A 16,577-nucleotide genomic window follows, 5' to 3' on the forward strand; every position below is an offset into this window, starting at 1 on the left:
AGTTGCTACATTGTCTCCTGTAGCGAACTGCTGGTACAATTTCCATGCTTTCTCACGGATGATGTTACCGTCCAAGGGGATGTTCTTCTTCCTGCAGTCAGTGATCCACAATACCAAGGCAGATTCCATCCTGACGATATTTTTATTCCTTACGGTTGTTACCTTTTTGGCACTATCACAGAAACTTACAGATACGGTACTCCACATCGCTGCTTCGTTCTTCTTTATGTAGCGTGCGGTGCTTTCATTAATGACATAGTGGCGCGCTACTGCAGCATTAACTTTTTAGTTCCCGGAGCAAATCCAGTAGTTTAACCTTCTCCTGGAGTGTTTTAAACTTCTTCTGGTGCTTAGGCTCAGTGCCAGGAGCCTTAGAAGGTGCAGGGCGTTTCGGCGATATCTTTTAAGAATAACAAAATGAAAAACATGAGGACACTCAGCTGGAGATGCGTCACAGGGCAGCAGTCAATCAGCAGCAAGGAGAAATGAATAACGCTCTCGGATTGGCTACTTTCACCATCCCAAACCGCGTTTCCCTCAGTGGTTGCTTCCTGTTCTCTCTACAGCACAGTGTTGCCACGAAAAAAAGCCGTAAAAAATTGCAGAGGATATTTGCGCTTTCCGCTAACAATTAATAGTTAGGTTTTAAGGAAAAATCCGCGAACGACCGAGTCTGCGAACCCTGAACCGCGACTTCGCGGGGGTCTACTGTATACATATTTGTTAAGGAGATCCTAATAGGTTCTTACTAAGGATGGGCACATGCCAGGTTATTACTGGCTTTATTTTATATATTTATACAACATTCTGGTAGCAGCACAGTGCAAAGATCTTCAGCTGTTAACATCTCTAATAAACCGTACACACGTTGATGCCCTTTCGGCCTTCCCTATTATTATTTCATATGAAAAGCACAGTGCAAAGTCTGAAACTACCCAAATTAAAAAAAAATGCTAAAAAAAGCAGAGATATTTAAAGGCTATGCTTAAGAAAGAGTTCAAAGTACTAAAAGTATAGCATACACAGGTTCATATCTGAAGCCCGCTTGTGCGTTTCTCATAATTATTTCATATCTACTCAGACTAGCATTAACATCCTTCTCATTCGCAGTCAGGTATAACTCCACCGTTATCTATAATAATGTAAACTAGCCGACGCCCGCCGTAGCATACAGCGATGTAAGAATAAGAACGGAAAACGGTGAGAAAGGAATTAAGAAATGAAGTAGAAATAAATACTTCTTGAAAGACGCAGTGTTCATGTAGAATTTCCGGCCAAGTACGATCACATGTGAAAGTGATAAATAAATCAGGCTTTCCGAATTTACGTACTATGGCCTTGGCATCCTGATAGTTTTGTTGCATGTATCTTGGACTTCCTGGAAATGTTGACGGTAATATGATCATTTTGCCTACACGTACGTTGTTATTTTCAGCGTTTGCTTGCAGTCAATGTTCCCTCTAAGGAGTAGCATATAGTGAGCAAAAAACATTGTTTATGAGCGACATTTTGTTTAAGCCAAAAATTTATGAGCACCAACTCCGACGGTCGGAATGAGCAATCGTGCGGGAAGTATGAGCGACGCTCTGAATTCGTGTGAGCGATCGCTCACGTGCTCAGCTTAGAGGGAACATTGCTTGCAGTGCGTCTGTATTCAAACATTGTATTGTTCCACGCGCAGATTTTGTTGATGTAATCTGAGATAGTTGAGACGCACGCCCTCTGTTTTAACATACGCATCCCTGACGTACTGTAGGAATAGTTTGCCGCTGGAGTGCAAAATACTAAATGTATTCCTCATTGCTAATCTGTACGTGTAAAATTGGCATTGAGTAAGCCTTATTCGCTTGTCGCTTCTTTTATCGGGAAATGTTATAAATCTTTGTGCCAGCCAATTTCTCCGTAAGGGAATAAAAGTGGGTAAACCGTAGGATCACAATTCATATTGAGCGTGGAAATCTGTTTAGAAGAGTTGCGTATGGGATAGATGCAAATGTCCCTTTCGGCAGGCGTTTCACCATCTTCTCCGACGAAAATCGCTGCATTGTCGGGGCATTGTATCGTCGTAAATCCTGCCCAGGGGTTTCCTTGAAAACCATTCGTACAGATGCCAGCTACTTTTACTTATAGTTGCCATCATATTGAATCACAAGCACGTTTTGACAGCAGTATGCTAGTGGAAAAGGAAAGAAGTGGGTGAGGTGTTTATATCGTCTCATCTGTCATCTCGGAGAATTTGTTGTGAAAAGAATTATTGAATTTGGTAGAATTATAAATGTACTATAAGAAGAAAGATCCAGGCTAGCATTGTTCTGTAGATGATGATAATAATAATAATTCTCTACATTTATATAGTGCTTTTCTCACTATTCAAAAATCTTTTTTAGTGAGTAGGGAGACACTTAAATGTGTGCAGCGTCCACCCAGATGATGCAACAGGCAGCCATTTTTGTGCTAGTACACTAACCACATATTAGCTGTTAAGTGGTGAGAGACAGGGGGTGATTAGGGTGCCAGAATAACTAGGCCATGACAGGTAATTTAGCTTGGACATTATATATACTTGTATACTTGGGGGCTTTGCCCCCTGCTCATTTTGCTTGTGAACCCCTTCCCCGACCAGCGCTACATGCTGTTGTGAAGAGGGGGGGCTGAAAGCACTCCAAGGAGATACGATCGCTCCTCTGAAACTCCTCTTAAACGGTGATACAATGGGAAACAAATAACAGTTGTTTTTTTTTACCTCCTCTTTGCTCGATCAGCTGCTGGCTTGCTGCTGCCGTGCCACGTGATCTGCATTTCGTGCGGCGCTCCAAATGTTTAAAAGCCTGTACAGCACCTGTCCTTTTGTCTCACTGCCTTGTCTCTCTTGTCCCCCAGACATCCTCAAACATTATTCAATCTCTTTTCGCTGTTCTGTTATTTCACCGAGTAATATTTTCTGTTTGTTTGCGCTAATGCGATCTTTACTCTCATTTTTTTTTTTTTTTTTTTGAGACTTTCGAATTTTCCTACGTCCATTATCTCTAACCTGCTCTGCATGTGTATCACGGGACTGGCCTCCAAAGGTTGTAAGTATGACGTGACTTGTCCGTCTCGCGAGACGTGAGAGTGTCTCTCTGTCTCTCTTCCAAAGATCGCGTCTTGTCACAAGATGTTGTTTTTATAATAAAGAGATATATAGATGTCACTTATCTGCCCAAGTCTGAATTCTGTCTGCCTGTAATGGTTTTGCCAGCTTTTCTTCTGATTTTGTGTCATCTCCAAGCTTGACCGGCTTGCTGATTATAATTTTATATAGCAGTAATGTTAAAGGGCAGCAGCCACAGTACCAATAAGAAAGATGACATCAAAGTAATTGGGTTTTGAAGAAGAACTTGCTTGAACCAAAACCAGTAGCCACTGTGGTTCCATTAAGATAGAGAAACTTAGTTCAATACAGTAGAATCCTGTGTGATATATGGTAGCATGGCCAGATTAAGGTGGGTGCTATTGATGCTGCAGTATTAGGCCCATTCCTGAAACAGGCCCAGATGAAAACAGACAAGAGTTTTCTGGAAGCTGAACAGTTTTCCTTTGCTATATTAACCTCAAAATAATTCTTAGAATGAAATTTGGAGTCCAACTTTCGTACGTATACTTATTATAGTTACTATTGTTCTTTGCGCATTTATGCGCACTCAGAAACCGGTGACTGTGAACGAATCAGCAGAGCTTACCCATGTACAAGGCTTTTGTCATCGTTGAATCTTTCTCGGACATTTCCAAACGTCGAGATTGGGTTGCACATCTATCTGTGCATGATGGTGTCCAATGCCTCCGGTGAGCGGAGCTTCTCAAAGTTGGGAATAGTCAAAGGAGAGCTGCGGATCTCCATGGGGCAGGAAAGGCTAAGCATGCTGGCGTTTATGAGCATTGAGCATGAGCTGCTGCGCAGCCTTGACATCACTGACACAATCGAAGAATTCACGCTTGCTAAGGCTTGAAAAACAGCAATATAAGTAAGCAGCACTAGCACAGTAGTTAGGGTGACAATATGCCTAGGTTAAGTTGATCTGGTTTAGCCTTTTCTGCATTAAGTGCACTTTTCAGACAATTGCTATTGAATGTTGATTTTAATCTCGAGTTGTTACGATACTACGTCATTATTATTATTCATGTTCAATAAAGGCTGGCTGGTTGCATCGCAAGCAGTTAAGGCTCCTTGGTCGGTCTGAGTGCGCATGTACGGTGAGTGTCGAATGCATATGCACCAATGCCGAGAAAAAATAGGCCTTTTTTGCGCTGTAGCATCGGGCCCAATTTCGTCTTAATCCGGCCCTGTATGGTAGTGTTAACTGTTAGTGTTACATAAGTGATAAAGTAACTGTAAGTCAGACGATCACTTCAGGGCATTGCTCAATAGCTGCCGAGACTTGAACAAAACGCCTAATCCCAACACCGGGTCAACGTGCTGTAATGAATCCCCCTCATGTCTCTTTTAATGATAGAATACAACTTTTGAGATCAGGGATACACAAGCAGTTCTAATGGTATATCAAGCAGGTCAAGCCATCTCTGTGAAGTAGGGAATGGAAGAATTGTTTCTTTTACTTTGCATATGGAGAATATTTATTCCATGAAGATTTGATCTTCTTCCAAAACAACAATGAACGTTCTTGTATCTGCGGTGTCAGAGGCTCTAGTTACAAGGATGATGTTACTAAAATCTTTGTTTGGTGCGCATGAATAAATGAGCACTCTAAACCTACTTAGTTTGCATACTGTAGAGAAGCTCAGGTTGCTTGCATCTGCAGAGAATTGAGCATTCATTTGTCTCTGCTGCCATTCTTATCTAATGTGTTGCTATATTTGCTCACACGGGTTTTTTGCATGCTTCTTATATTTGTGTTTCATATTAATGATCCAGTTGTAACACTTTCGTCATCAAATGTAAATCAGATATAACAACGGTAAAGGAATATTAATACACTCAAAAGTATCAGGGGGAACAAAAATCAGTAGAAGGTCATGGTAAGGAATTTTCAGGTGTTTTGTGCTTCCCTCAGAGGTTTAGATTTAGGACACCTTTGAGTTTATAATTCATTTCGAACTAAACTTAATGTCCATCTCTTGAACGCCAATTGTTTTAAATTAAAGAATTTCCTGAGTTCACCTGTCGAGAGGTTTACTTAACTGGGCAGTGACATTCATGTCTCTGGTGACTGTTCCTATGAAGTCAGTAAACGGATTGGGAGAGCATGGGGGGTCATGAGGTTGCTGGAAAGGGGTGTGTGGCGCTCCTGATATCTGCAAAAGGACGAAGGTCCAAGTCTTTAGAGTCCTGGTGCTTCCTGTTTGTGAGACATGGACGCTATCCAGTGACCTGAGACGAAGACTGGACTCCTTCATGTGTGTCTCTCCAGAAAATCCATGAGTACCGTTGGTTTGACTTTGTGTTGCTCATGGAGTCCTGAATGAGGCACATGACCTCCATTGTGCGGGAGCGTCAGTTACAGCACTACGGCCATGTGGCGCGTTTCCCAGAGGGTGATCCGGCTCGTAAGATCCTCATTGTTGGGGACACGAGTGGCTGGACCAGGCCAAGGGGTCGCCCACGTAACATCTGGCTGTGGCAAATAGAGGGTAATTTCCAGTGGGTGGGACTGGACCACGTGTCTGCCTGGGGGGTTGCCAACTGGGATCCCGAGTTGTTTTGTCATATAGTGGGTGCGGCAACACACTGTACCAGTGCATGCTACCCAACTTGACGCGACCTTCTATCATTTTGTTTCTAGGTTTTTACAAGATGTATATTGTAATGGATTTAAGAAAAAAAAAATCTGTGTTTATTATTTTACAGAAAGAGCGAGATTTAGAACTAGCTGCACGAATTGGTCAGTCATTGTTGAAGAAAAACAAAATCCTCACCGAGAGAAATGAGCTGCTTGAAGAACAAGTCGAACACATTCGAGAGGAGGTATGGCTGTCTTTTCCAGAATCTTTATTAATAGACTGGTCTCGGCAATATTAAATCAAGTAATAATTTGTAAATAATCAGAATGTAGAATATTGGATGAAACTCGTAATACACCTGTTTCCAAAATTTGCTTTTAATACAGAATACAAGTAAAAACTATTTTTATATGTGCTTCTCTTTCAGATGTTCTGTTAAACTAAAAGATAACTGGCATTGTCGGGTTTGGTTATTGCATGATTGTAAAGAAGAAATAGTATGTTTAGAAATTTCTAAAAATGAAATTATAGTAACAGTTTATACATGGGAAACATAATGTGACAGGTACATAGTGTGAAGCCCAGGCCGTAACCCGACACAGACAGGCAGGACACGAGTGTCACCTCACAGCACACATTTATTTTACAGCTGTGGAAGCGCTTTCTTTGCTCGTCACGAGAGCACAATGTCCACAACACCAAGTACAGCTCAGTCCCTTCGCCTCCAGTCCTCCCGACTCTGGCCATTGAGTAGAGGCGACTGGCCCCTTTTATGGGACACCCGGAAGGACTCCAGGTGTCCAGCGACCTTATTCCTGGTATATATTTCCTGGTGTGGCAGAAGTGCTGCCAGACAGGACCCAGTAAACATCCAGGTGCCCCAGCAGGGTTGAGTTTTCCATGCTTCAAACCCGAGGCCCCGCTGTAAGTTAAGGGGGCTGCCCTCTATCAGTCTGGGGGGAATATCTGGAATAAGCCCTCTCCTCAGGTCCTTCTGTGCCTGAGGCGTCCCGGCCGGGTAAGGGCCTCGGCAGTCCGGCATAATAGGTAAGTTTGGTAACTGAACTGCATTTATGCTTGCACTGCTCACTTTTATTGTGCAAGTCCTGAGTGCTTTTCAGAAATAGTTAAAAAATACACACAAGTACAATCATGAATCAAAACACGTTCAAACACACACACTCAGTGGCCACTTTCACCAGGTAGGACCCCCGGTTTTCTTTTAAGGCAAGAATTTATCAATATGCTGACAACATTTCTTAAGACAGTTCGGTCCCTCACTGTTTTATTAACATCACACGGTTCCTACAGATTTTTTTTTTGACTGTGAGCCTCGCATTTCACCTCATCCCCAGAGGTTTGTAATTGTTCTGAGATTAGGGGACCGTGCAGGACATTGGAGTAAACTGAAGCCATTATCGTTTTTGTTAAACAAGCCCGAGAGGAGGTCTGCTTTGCGACATGGTGCGTTGTCTATTTGAAAACGGCGAGACTGTGTCCATAATGTGGTGCACCAACAGTGTTGGAATGCTGTGACGTTCAAACGACACTCCACTTGCATTAAGCGTGCTACTGTTTGCCAAGAAAGCATTCCCCACAGCATCCCACAACCGCTAGCCTGTAGCAGACCACTTTTATTTGAACAAATCGGGTCATTGTCCAGTAACCTTGAATTCTCAAGGAGTTCTCAAGGCAGGATGACTATGGATGCAAGCAGTGTACACCACATTCTTCCCTTTCCATCTGTACGTCGAAACAGAAATTTCGAAGTTTGTTAGACCAGGCAACATCTTTCCAATCTTTAATTTCTAAGACAAAAAGTCAAAGTCAAAGCGAACTTTATTGTCATCTCAACCATATCCAAGTCTACAGATATACGAAATTGTGAAGCCCCACAGTGTAACAACATGAAGTGCAAATCAAAATTAAAATTAAACACAAACAAGACAAAACAAAGAAGTAGCAGCAATATGACGTGTAGTAAGCAACTGTATGTTGTTTACTTGTTACTTGTTGGTTACTGTAATGTATGGTATTGTGCAATCTAGATACATAAATATTGTAACAAAAGTGCTATGTTGGCGCCTGACCCGACACAGACTCACACTGGAGGCACGTTAAAATGAACCAAGAAACTTTTATTTTTCTTTACCTGTGGGGCACATCTTCCCCGTGATGCACAGGCACAACACAGTCCCAAAACCCACCAGTAAAGCACACAAGCACAAACACTCTTCCTTATTTTGCACCACCACTCCTCCCGGCAAGCGTAGTCTTCCTCCTCCTGACTCAGGCTTCTGGAGTGGTGGCTGCTGGCCCCTTCTATGGTCCACCCGGAAGTGCTCCAGGTGCTTGATTGTCGAGTTCCGGCTGTACTTCCGGGTGTGGCGAAAACACTGCCCATAATGGCTCAGGAGTCCCAGCTGCAGCACCCCCTGGCGGCACCCAACAGGGCTGCACCAAACTCCAGTTAACATGGAGCCCTGCAGGAGTCCGAGGCACTGCTCCAACCCGGGTTGGGTTGCCATCTGGCGTTCAGGGGGAGGTATTGCAAAGTTCATGGCTGCTCCCCCTGAACATATACCGAAGGGGTGTCCCGGCCGTCCTCCACAATATATTCAATAAATATGTAATGTAATAAATAGATAATACAGCACAGTGTGAGGTAGTACAGAAATGGCTGCATGAGTCAGTGTATGATAGTTGTTTAAGACAATGGCAGGTCAGAATGCTTCACAGCAGAAGTATGTCAAAGAATATCAAAGTGCAGTGTGCAAAATCCTTAAAGGTCAATATGAGATTTTCAGTTCTTTTCTACATGCAAACTCGTCTTTGCAGGAAAGTGGCCTGCATGTATAAAAGTTCTGTGTCAGCAGGTTTTTAGAGGTGGTTGAGGCCGTGTGGAAAATCCCAGGGGGCAGCCTGGTGTTGATGAGTCTGACAGCTTGGCGATAAAAACTATCCTGTACCCTGGCAGATCTGGCTCTGATGCAGGAGTATCTTTTCTTGGATGGCAGAAGTGTGAAAAGTCCAGTTAAGGGGTCCTGCTCAATGCTGCAGGCCTTGCGGACGCTGCGTTTGTAAAATGTGTCCTGTAGTGAAGGGAGTGGCACCCCAATAATGTTCTCTGCTGTCTTCACTATCCTTTGCAGGCGCTTGCGGTCGGATATTTTTTTATTTTTGTTTTTGTTCTTTATTTCGCCTTCTACAATTTCTCGTATTAGGTATTTGTTAGTTTTCGCATACCCTTTGGGGTCAGAGGGCAGGGTCAGCCATTGTACAGTGCCCCTGGAGCAATTACAGGTTAAGGGTCTTGCTCAAGGGCCCAGCAGAGTAGGATCTCTTTTGGCAGTGATGGGGATTCGAACCGGCAACCTTCTGGATACCAGCACAGATCCTTAGCCTCAAAGCCACCACTCCGACCCTTAGTTGCCATACCAGACAGTGATGCAGTTGGTCAGAACACTCTCAATGGTGCCTCTGTAGAACATGGTGAGGATGGAAGGGGGAAGACTTGCTCGCTTCAGCCGCCTCAGGAAGTGTAGTCTCTGCTGGGCTTTCTTGATTAGTGATGAGGTGTTATGTGTCCACGTAAGTTCCTCTGTTATGTGCACACCGAGGAACTTAGAACGAGGATACTCCTAACAGTACCACTTCAAGGTCTGATGCGTTGTGCTTTTGCACACTACTGTTGTAAAGATCCATTACCTGAGCACTGTGGCATTTTTGGGAGTTTGAAAAAATCGGCTCATTCTCCAGTAACCTTGGAGTTTTATTTTTTAGGAATATCATCTCCATTACAACTTATGACACAAGGCAGGATGACTATGGATGCAAGCCGTTTACACCACATTCTTCCCTTGCCATCTGTACGTTGAAACAGAAATCGAAGAACTCGCAGAACTGCCATTCATCGGTGGTTTTTATCACCTCATTTCCCTAAAACTGCAGGAGGGCACCTACCGCTAATAGTAATACATTTTATTTATTCATAGGCGCCTTTCTAAACACTCAAGGTCACTGAACAATAGATATGTCACATTAGAAACAAAAACTAAAAATACCAAAAAAAAAAGTGAAATTCAGACAGAGCAATTGTAATCAAGAAGAGAAAGCAGTCTTAAACAGATAAGTTTTAAGTTTAGATTTGAAAAGTGAAGATGAATCAATATTTCTAAGCTCAGAGTGCAGTGAGTTCCAAAGCTGGGGAGCACAGCAACTGAATGCTGTGCTCTCCATGGTGGTAAGATGGACGAAAGGGACAGTCAGGTGGATGGAGGAAGAAGGTCTAAGGGTGCGGGAGGGAATGGCAACATGGAGGAGGTCGGACAGATGTGGAGGGGCGAGGTTGTGGAGGGCCTTGAATGTTAACAGGAGAATTTTGAAGTCAATGGGCAACTTAACCGGAAGCCAGTGAAGCTGCTGCAAGACAGGAGTAATATGGTGAAGAGAGGGGGTCCTAGTAATGATGAGGGCGGGCAGCTGAATTCTGGGCCAGTTGAAGCTTATAATGAGATTTGCAAGAAAGACCAAAGAAAAGGGAATTGCAATAATCCAGGCGTGAAGTGACAAGGCTGTGAACAAGGATAGCAGTGGTGTGGGGAGTGAGGGAGGGGCGAATACGATTAACGTTATACAGGTGGAAATAAGCAGACTGGGAGATGTTATTGATAAAGCACTGTCAAGGATGACACCCAGGGGAAGGGGAAACTGAGGAATTATCAATAACAAATCAAAAATTATCGGTTTTGGATAATGTTGATTTTGTACCACTGTTTAACTTAAATTTGAGGAGAACCAGGATTTAATTTCTGCTATGCAGTCAATAAGTGCGGAGGGTGGGAAGGAAAAAGTAGGTTTGCTAGTGAGGTAGAGCTGGGTGTCAATAGCTTAACAGTGGAAATTAATGTTATATTAACGAAAGATAATGGCGAGGGGAAGGAAGTAAATAATAAAGAGGAGGAGCCCCAGGACAGAGCCGACGTGAAGTACTAGTGGTGGGTTGGGATGTAATAGTTGGTAATGATGATACCATTGTCAAAGTTGTTTAGATCATCAAAACGAAGCCAAACCTCTTAACCATATCTGCATGCTATAGTATAGCACAATTGACCACCTTAAATCCCTTTATATCTCATGACTGGACACACCTGTCTATGAAGTTCAAGGCTTAACGAGCTCATCCAACCAATTTGGTGTTGCAAGTAATCAGCATTGAGCAGTGACAGGCATCCAAACCAGCGAAATGACAAGGGGACCCAAATTTTTGCACAGCCAGTTTTTCACATTTGATTTAATTTCATACATCTAAATACTGCGTCACTAAAAATCTTTGTTCGAACACCGCAGTACTCAGATGTTCCTAGGAACTGACAGACATACCACTGTCACCTTTTTTGTTGAAAGGAGAGTCAATGATTATGCAGGCTGAGAGGGCTTCCCAAACTTTTTCATATGACTGTATACAGAACACACCAGTCTGCTTTAATAACTGTTGATTCTCTACTTGCAGTGCACAGTGTTCTTTTCAGTCAAGTCAGTCAGTCATTATCCAACCCGCTATATCTGAACACAGGGTCACGGGGGTCTACTGGAGCCAATCCCAGCCAACACAGAGCACAATTCTGGAACAAACCCCGGGCAGGGTGCTAGCCCACCACAGGGCACACACACACAAACACACCCACACACCAAGCACACACCAGGGACAATTTAGAATCGCCAATGCACCTAACCTGCATGTCTTTGGACTGTGGGAGGAAACCCACGAGAACATGCAAACTCCACGCAGGGAGGACCTGGGAAGCAAACCCAGGTCTCCTTACTGCGAGGCAGCAGCGCTACCACTGCGCCACTGTGCTGCCCACAGTGTTCTTTTTTTTACATAAAATACATTGATAGAGCTTTCATCCTTTTTGACCTAGTGGCATGTGTACAACTACAAAATCACTTTCAAACTAAAATTGTAAGAGTGAAGTATTTTTTTTTTTTTTTGTGCTCAGGTTTCTCAGCTCCGTCATGAACTATCTATGAAAGATGAGCTTCTTCAATTCTATACCAGCGCTGCTGAAGAAAGCGAACCCGACTCTGCGTGTTCAACACCGTAAGTGATACACCTTTCAATGAGCATACCAGAAAACTCCTGTAAAACTTGTATGTGTGTATATCAGAGACCTTGCGGTCCTTCCTTCTGACCGTATTGCGATGTTCCTGTATATGTGTTGCTAGTATTTTAGATGTTTGTCCCACCTACAGAGCTGGGCACACACTACATGGAATTAGGGTAAACGAAGTAAGTTTTTGGTTCTCCTCAACTGACTTTATTATTTTTTTGCTTCTAATGACATCACATTTAACAAGTTCTGAAGGGCAAGACCCGATTATAAAATTTCAGTATGAAATTATAAATAAGGTACACACTATTGATTGCTTTATGTAACATGTTTACCTACTAAGCGGACTTTTCTTGTCCAGAGCCATTTGATCTACAAATTTAGCATCGTGTTTCAGGAAATTGCTAGAATTCGGCTAGGGGGGAAAAACAAATTTGATCGGAGGACTGCATGTGATATTTTTTGTCTTGATTTTCAAAATGCTTTTGATGACGTTACTAACTGGAAGTCGCAATTGTTGTAACATTCTAAGGTGTACGACAATGATTAACAATCAAGACATTTCTCATTTCTCCGGTTGCAAGCTGTTTTCAACTTTCTAATTTGAGATGTATATTCAATGCTTGGTTTTACAAACCCGCTCAAAAATAATTACATGCCTAAAGGAACAGAAGTAAGGGATTCTGCATTTAAATTAAAATGGGATTAGCAGTAAGATGAAACAGGGCACGGAAGTAGTGTGGAGGACAGTAGGACTTCAGGGACGTGCAAAGCTCTGCTCCGTGCTATTTTTGGGGACATTTGGTGAATATGATTGAGGAGCTTTGTTGGGCTGAATAGTCTGTTCTCATCAAAACTGAGCTAATCCATCCATCCATCGATTATCCAACCCGCTATATCCTAACTACAGGGTCACGGGGGTCTGCTGGAGCCAATCCCAGACAACACAGGGCGCAAGGCAGGAAACAAACCCCGGGCAGGGCGCCATCCCACCACAGAAACTGAGCTAATGTATCTTTAAATTATTTACATTAATTTCTCGCTAATTTCTTAATTATAAAAACTGCTGACAACAGTTTTTATGGTGATTACCAAGTGGCGAGGGCTCAGTAGATGTTGTATGTTACCCTATTAAATTTATTATCTTCTTGTTTATATTTTATTGCCTGATCCTATAAGTTACACATCATGTGAAGACTAAAAAAATGCCAAAATGTTGGTTCTTATTGGTTAATACAGTTTTTCTTTTTCATTTTTATTAAATGAGTTAAACTCGGTATAAGCAGTGCGGCAGTGCCAGTTTGTTCTGTACGTACTTGTTGGCATATAATATTTATTAAATACGTTTGAATTAATTGCTGGTGTCATACTTTGCGAATGTGTCCTTTATTAACTTTACCGTTTTTAGTTGTTCAATCCTTTCTTCTCCATTATAACAGGATAAGGCGAAATGATTCAACCTCTTCTGCTCAGAATTACTTCCCTCTGGACTCTCTACAGAGGAAACTCAAGGATCTCGAGGAGGAGAATATTGTTCTCAGGTCAGAGGTAGGTTTCCCTTTTATTTTTTTTTACATTTACTATTTCATATGTTCTGTCTGTTTTTATCTTTTTTTTTTTGTATTATTTCTAAAGATGTTTATTCAGTTCTACAGTATTACAGTGGTCTGTTAGTGTATTTTATAGCATGAGTTACAAACAGTAAACATCTTACGGTTTGTATATTTTCCACTTAATGTGACAAGTATTGAACAGCTAATGTTAATATTCTTTATGCTATACACTGTATTATGAATTTCCCATTGGGATTAATAAAGTATCTATCTATCTATCTATCTATCTATCTATCTATCTATCTATCTATCTATCTATCTATCTATCTATCTATCTATCTATCTATCTATCTATCTATCTATCTATCTATCTATCTATCTGTAAGAGCCATTTGCTAGTTATTTAAGTTATACTGGGAGATTCACTCGAAAGAGACCCCGAATATTCTGTAATAACTCTCACTAGGACGAAGCATTTTGAACGAAACAACGTGCAGTTAGGGAATCCATTCCCAGACTGGTTTATCCATGTCCCGGGAATTCAGGAATCCCGCATGTCATTCCCGGGCATCTCACATGTTAACGGTTTTAGAACGAGCGACACTTATTTTTAATAAAACTACTGCAATATGTTGACACCAATAAAAGACTAACCTTAACTACAAACAGTTCATGCTGTCATATAAGTACATGTATCTAGTTGGCTATGGTAATAAGAGCGTAGAAAGCACAACGTGTCCAGCGTGCGGTTGTCCAGGCGAGAGCGCACCTTCGTGCAGAAGTACACCAGCCGCTGAGAAAGCACTGAAGTAGGCGGCACAGTGATCAGATACTGATACACTTGTTCTAAACAACGCCTGCGCTTGTCGTTGCTCTGAAACACTGCCATTTCAGCTTTTACTGGTGCATCCAGTTTCTTGTCATCATTCTGTGATGGCAAGTTTCTTAGCGCAGATAACTCGACCATTTGTGCGAGGCTTTCAACACAAACAACTGATCTTCCGACTACCGACTGGACCCGAGCTTTGCTCCAGTTAGAAACTTGACACCACCCTGTACTGTCAATGCCCCGTCATGGCATTCGTGAGCTGCAGAGTGAAGACACCTCCCAGTCCACTGTGGTTAGTCTTAGTGGGAGCCGGGAGACTGACTGCTGCTGGTCTGTTGTTGACTGAATTAATGAGCAACACACTACACCGTGGGCCAAAAAACCGTGCCACTTAATTATTTTCAACTATAACTCTGTTATTTCTTGATCGATTTTTACACGCTATATATGCAAACTTGGCCGTTCCCATTCAGCCGGGAATGTGGGAAAGGGAACGTCTGGGAATGATAGATTCCATACGTGCAATATGCTCCTCAGTATCTGGAACTTCGAACAACCCGGGATGCCCCTGCATCAGAGTGATGAGGTAGGCGCCAAACAGCCGTCACGACCTTTAACCTCTGTTTGCAACTTCTGGGTGCCTACCACCCATACCCCTTCACTCAGTCACTCGACTTCTCATCATGATGGTGGTGTAGTATTGAGCAGCACGTCTTCATGGTGCAAACCTATTGGGTCATCAATTCGTCTGAATCAACTGGATGATCGTGAGTTAACGAAAGGAGACTTCCAGCAAGATGGAGCAACGTGTCACACGACGGGAAGGATTATGGCAGAAATTGAGTCCTTCTTCGGCAACAGGGGCTTTGTCCACCACGGTCACCGGATCTGACATCACCACGTTTCTTCCTTTGGGGTCTGCTCAAAGGGAAAGTCTATCGGAACAAGCCTCGCACCGTGGAAGATTTGAAGGAAAACATCCAACGTGAAGTTGCTGCTATTCCCCTCTGAAACACTTGCTGATACGTTCAGGAACATGGAACGCTGCGTCAGAATGTGTCTGGCAGAAAATGGAAACCACTAACACCATCGCATGTAATGCAATTGATTACACGTACGTCAAGGTATCGAGCGCATTTTATTGGTTCAGATTGCTTCAGCCTAACGGAGTTACACCAGAATATTCGGGGCCTCTTTCGAGTGAATCTCCCTATATTAAATGTTTGCCTGTATATTAGTGCATAGTCATTGGGAGGTCCTTATAACCCCCACAAGCTGAACTGAATTGGAGTATTCTGACCATTTCTTGTCTCTCTGTCTATAGATTAGACTCCGTTAGTGACCTGCCTTGCCGTGTGTAGGGCATGGAGGGCACACCCCTTTATACCGCGCCGTAACGATTAACGCAACGCAGTTTCAGTGCCATACATTCTGAACGTACTGAAGGCGAAGTAAAGCATCTTTAAGTTTAGAAACAACTGAAGGTAGACAAGAAAAGTTAAGTTTAGAGAAGAAACATTTTTGTGCCTTTTATTCTACGTGTGTAACAACCTTTTTCTTTATTCTTGTGCGGACTGTTTGCCTTGAATTTTCACTAAACCTTTTAAAATGAACTTTTGAGCTAAGAGATTTCTTTCTGCATGCGTTTGACCTTCCTGCCTTACCCACCAGCCGCAACATACACTTTCATAATGCGTTTACCACAAGTTTGTTTTTTTTTTTTTCTGTTCACTATGCTAGGATTTATTTTATGAGCACAACATTCTTAATCCAGTCAGGTTTATGCAGATAAATCAGAGCAGGCCAGCAAACTTGTGGCTCACAGTACCATCTACAGTCCTACAGACTCGGCCACAGTTTCCCCTGTACAGAATATTCAGGTTATCATTTTCAGTAATTCCAAAGGGAGCCTGAGAATCAGTAGATCCTCACGTGGTGCGCAGTCTCTGTACTACTAAGAAACGCATTTGTGACCGAGTACTTGAAGAGAACATTGTCATTCCACACCAACAGCAACAGAGCTAATTACTGTGCCCCCTTTGCACAATGGCGGAATGCAAATTCAGACTCGGCCTCATCCAGCAGTGTCTCCCAATTATGAGGCCGCAGCTCTTCGTTTGTGACATAGTCAGAAAAGCCAATGTTTTCCTTTGCACTCTCAAAAGCTATTTAGTACCACATAATACAGGTAACTATTTATGTGCCCTGTTTTAAAAATGCTCTTTTTGGCAGCGTGTTGTATAAAAGTAAAACTGAATAGAAATTGTAGCCACTCCAGTTTTACATGGCCTTAAGTGGAATTAAAGTAGGTGGAGAAAGCCAAGTGGAAGCCAAAAGCTTCATTAATGTCATTTACATGAATTTGTT

The 16,577-nt window shown here is 42.6% G+C and overlaps 1 protein-coding gene across 9 annotated transcripts in view; it reads left to right on the forward strand.

Moving 5' to 3' along the window:
- Positions 1–16,577, forward strand: part of trak1a (trafficking protein, kinesin binding 1a) — a 294,945-nt gene that overhangs the window by 217,278 nt on the left and 61,090 nt on the right. For all 9 annotated transcript variants that reach the window (XM_051935640.1, XM_051935637.1, XM_051935638.1 and 6 more), the window contains 3 exons: positions 5,843–5,959; positions 11,718–11,818; positions 13,268–13,376. In XM_051935640.1, coding sequence (XP_051791600.1) covers positions 5,843–5,959; positions 11,718–11,818; positions 13,268–13,376 — 327 coding nt within the window. The remainder of the gene's footprint in view (positions 1–5,842; positions 5,960–11,717; positions 11,819–13,267; positions 13,377–16,577) is intronic.

This window comes from Erpetoichthys calabaricus, chromosome 13 (assembly GCF_900747795.2).
Source record: "Erpetoichthys calabaricus chromosome 13, fErpCal1.3, whole genome shotgun sequence".
Taxonomy (NCBI): Eukaryota; Metazoa; Chordata; class Cladistia; order Polypteriformes; family Polypteridae; genus Erpetoichthys; species Erpetoichthys calabaricus.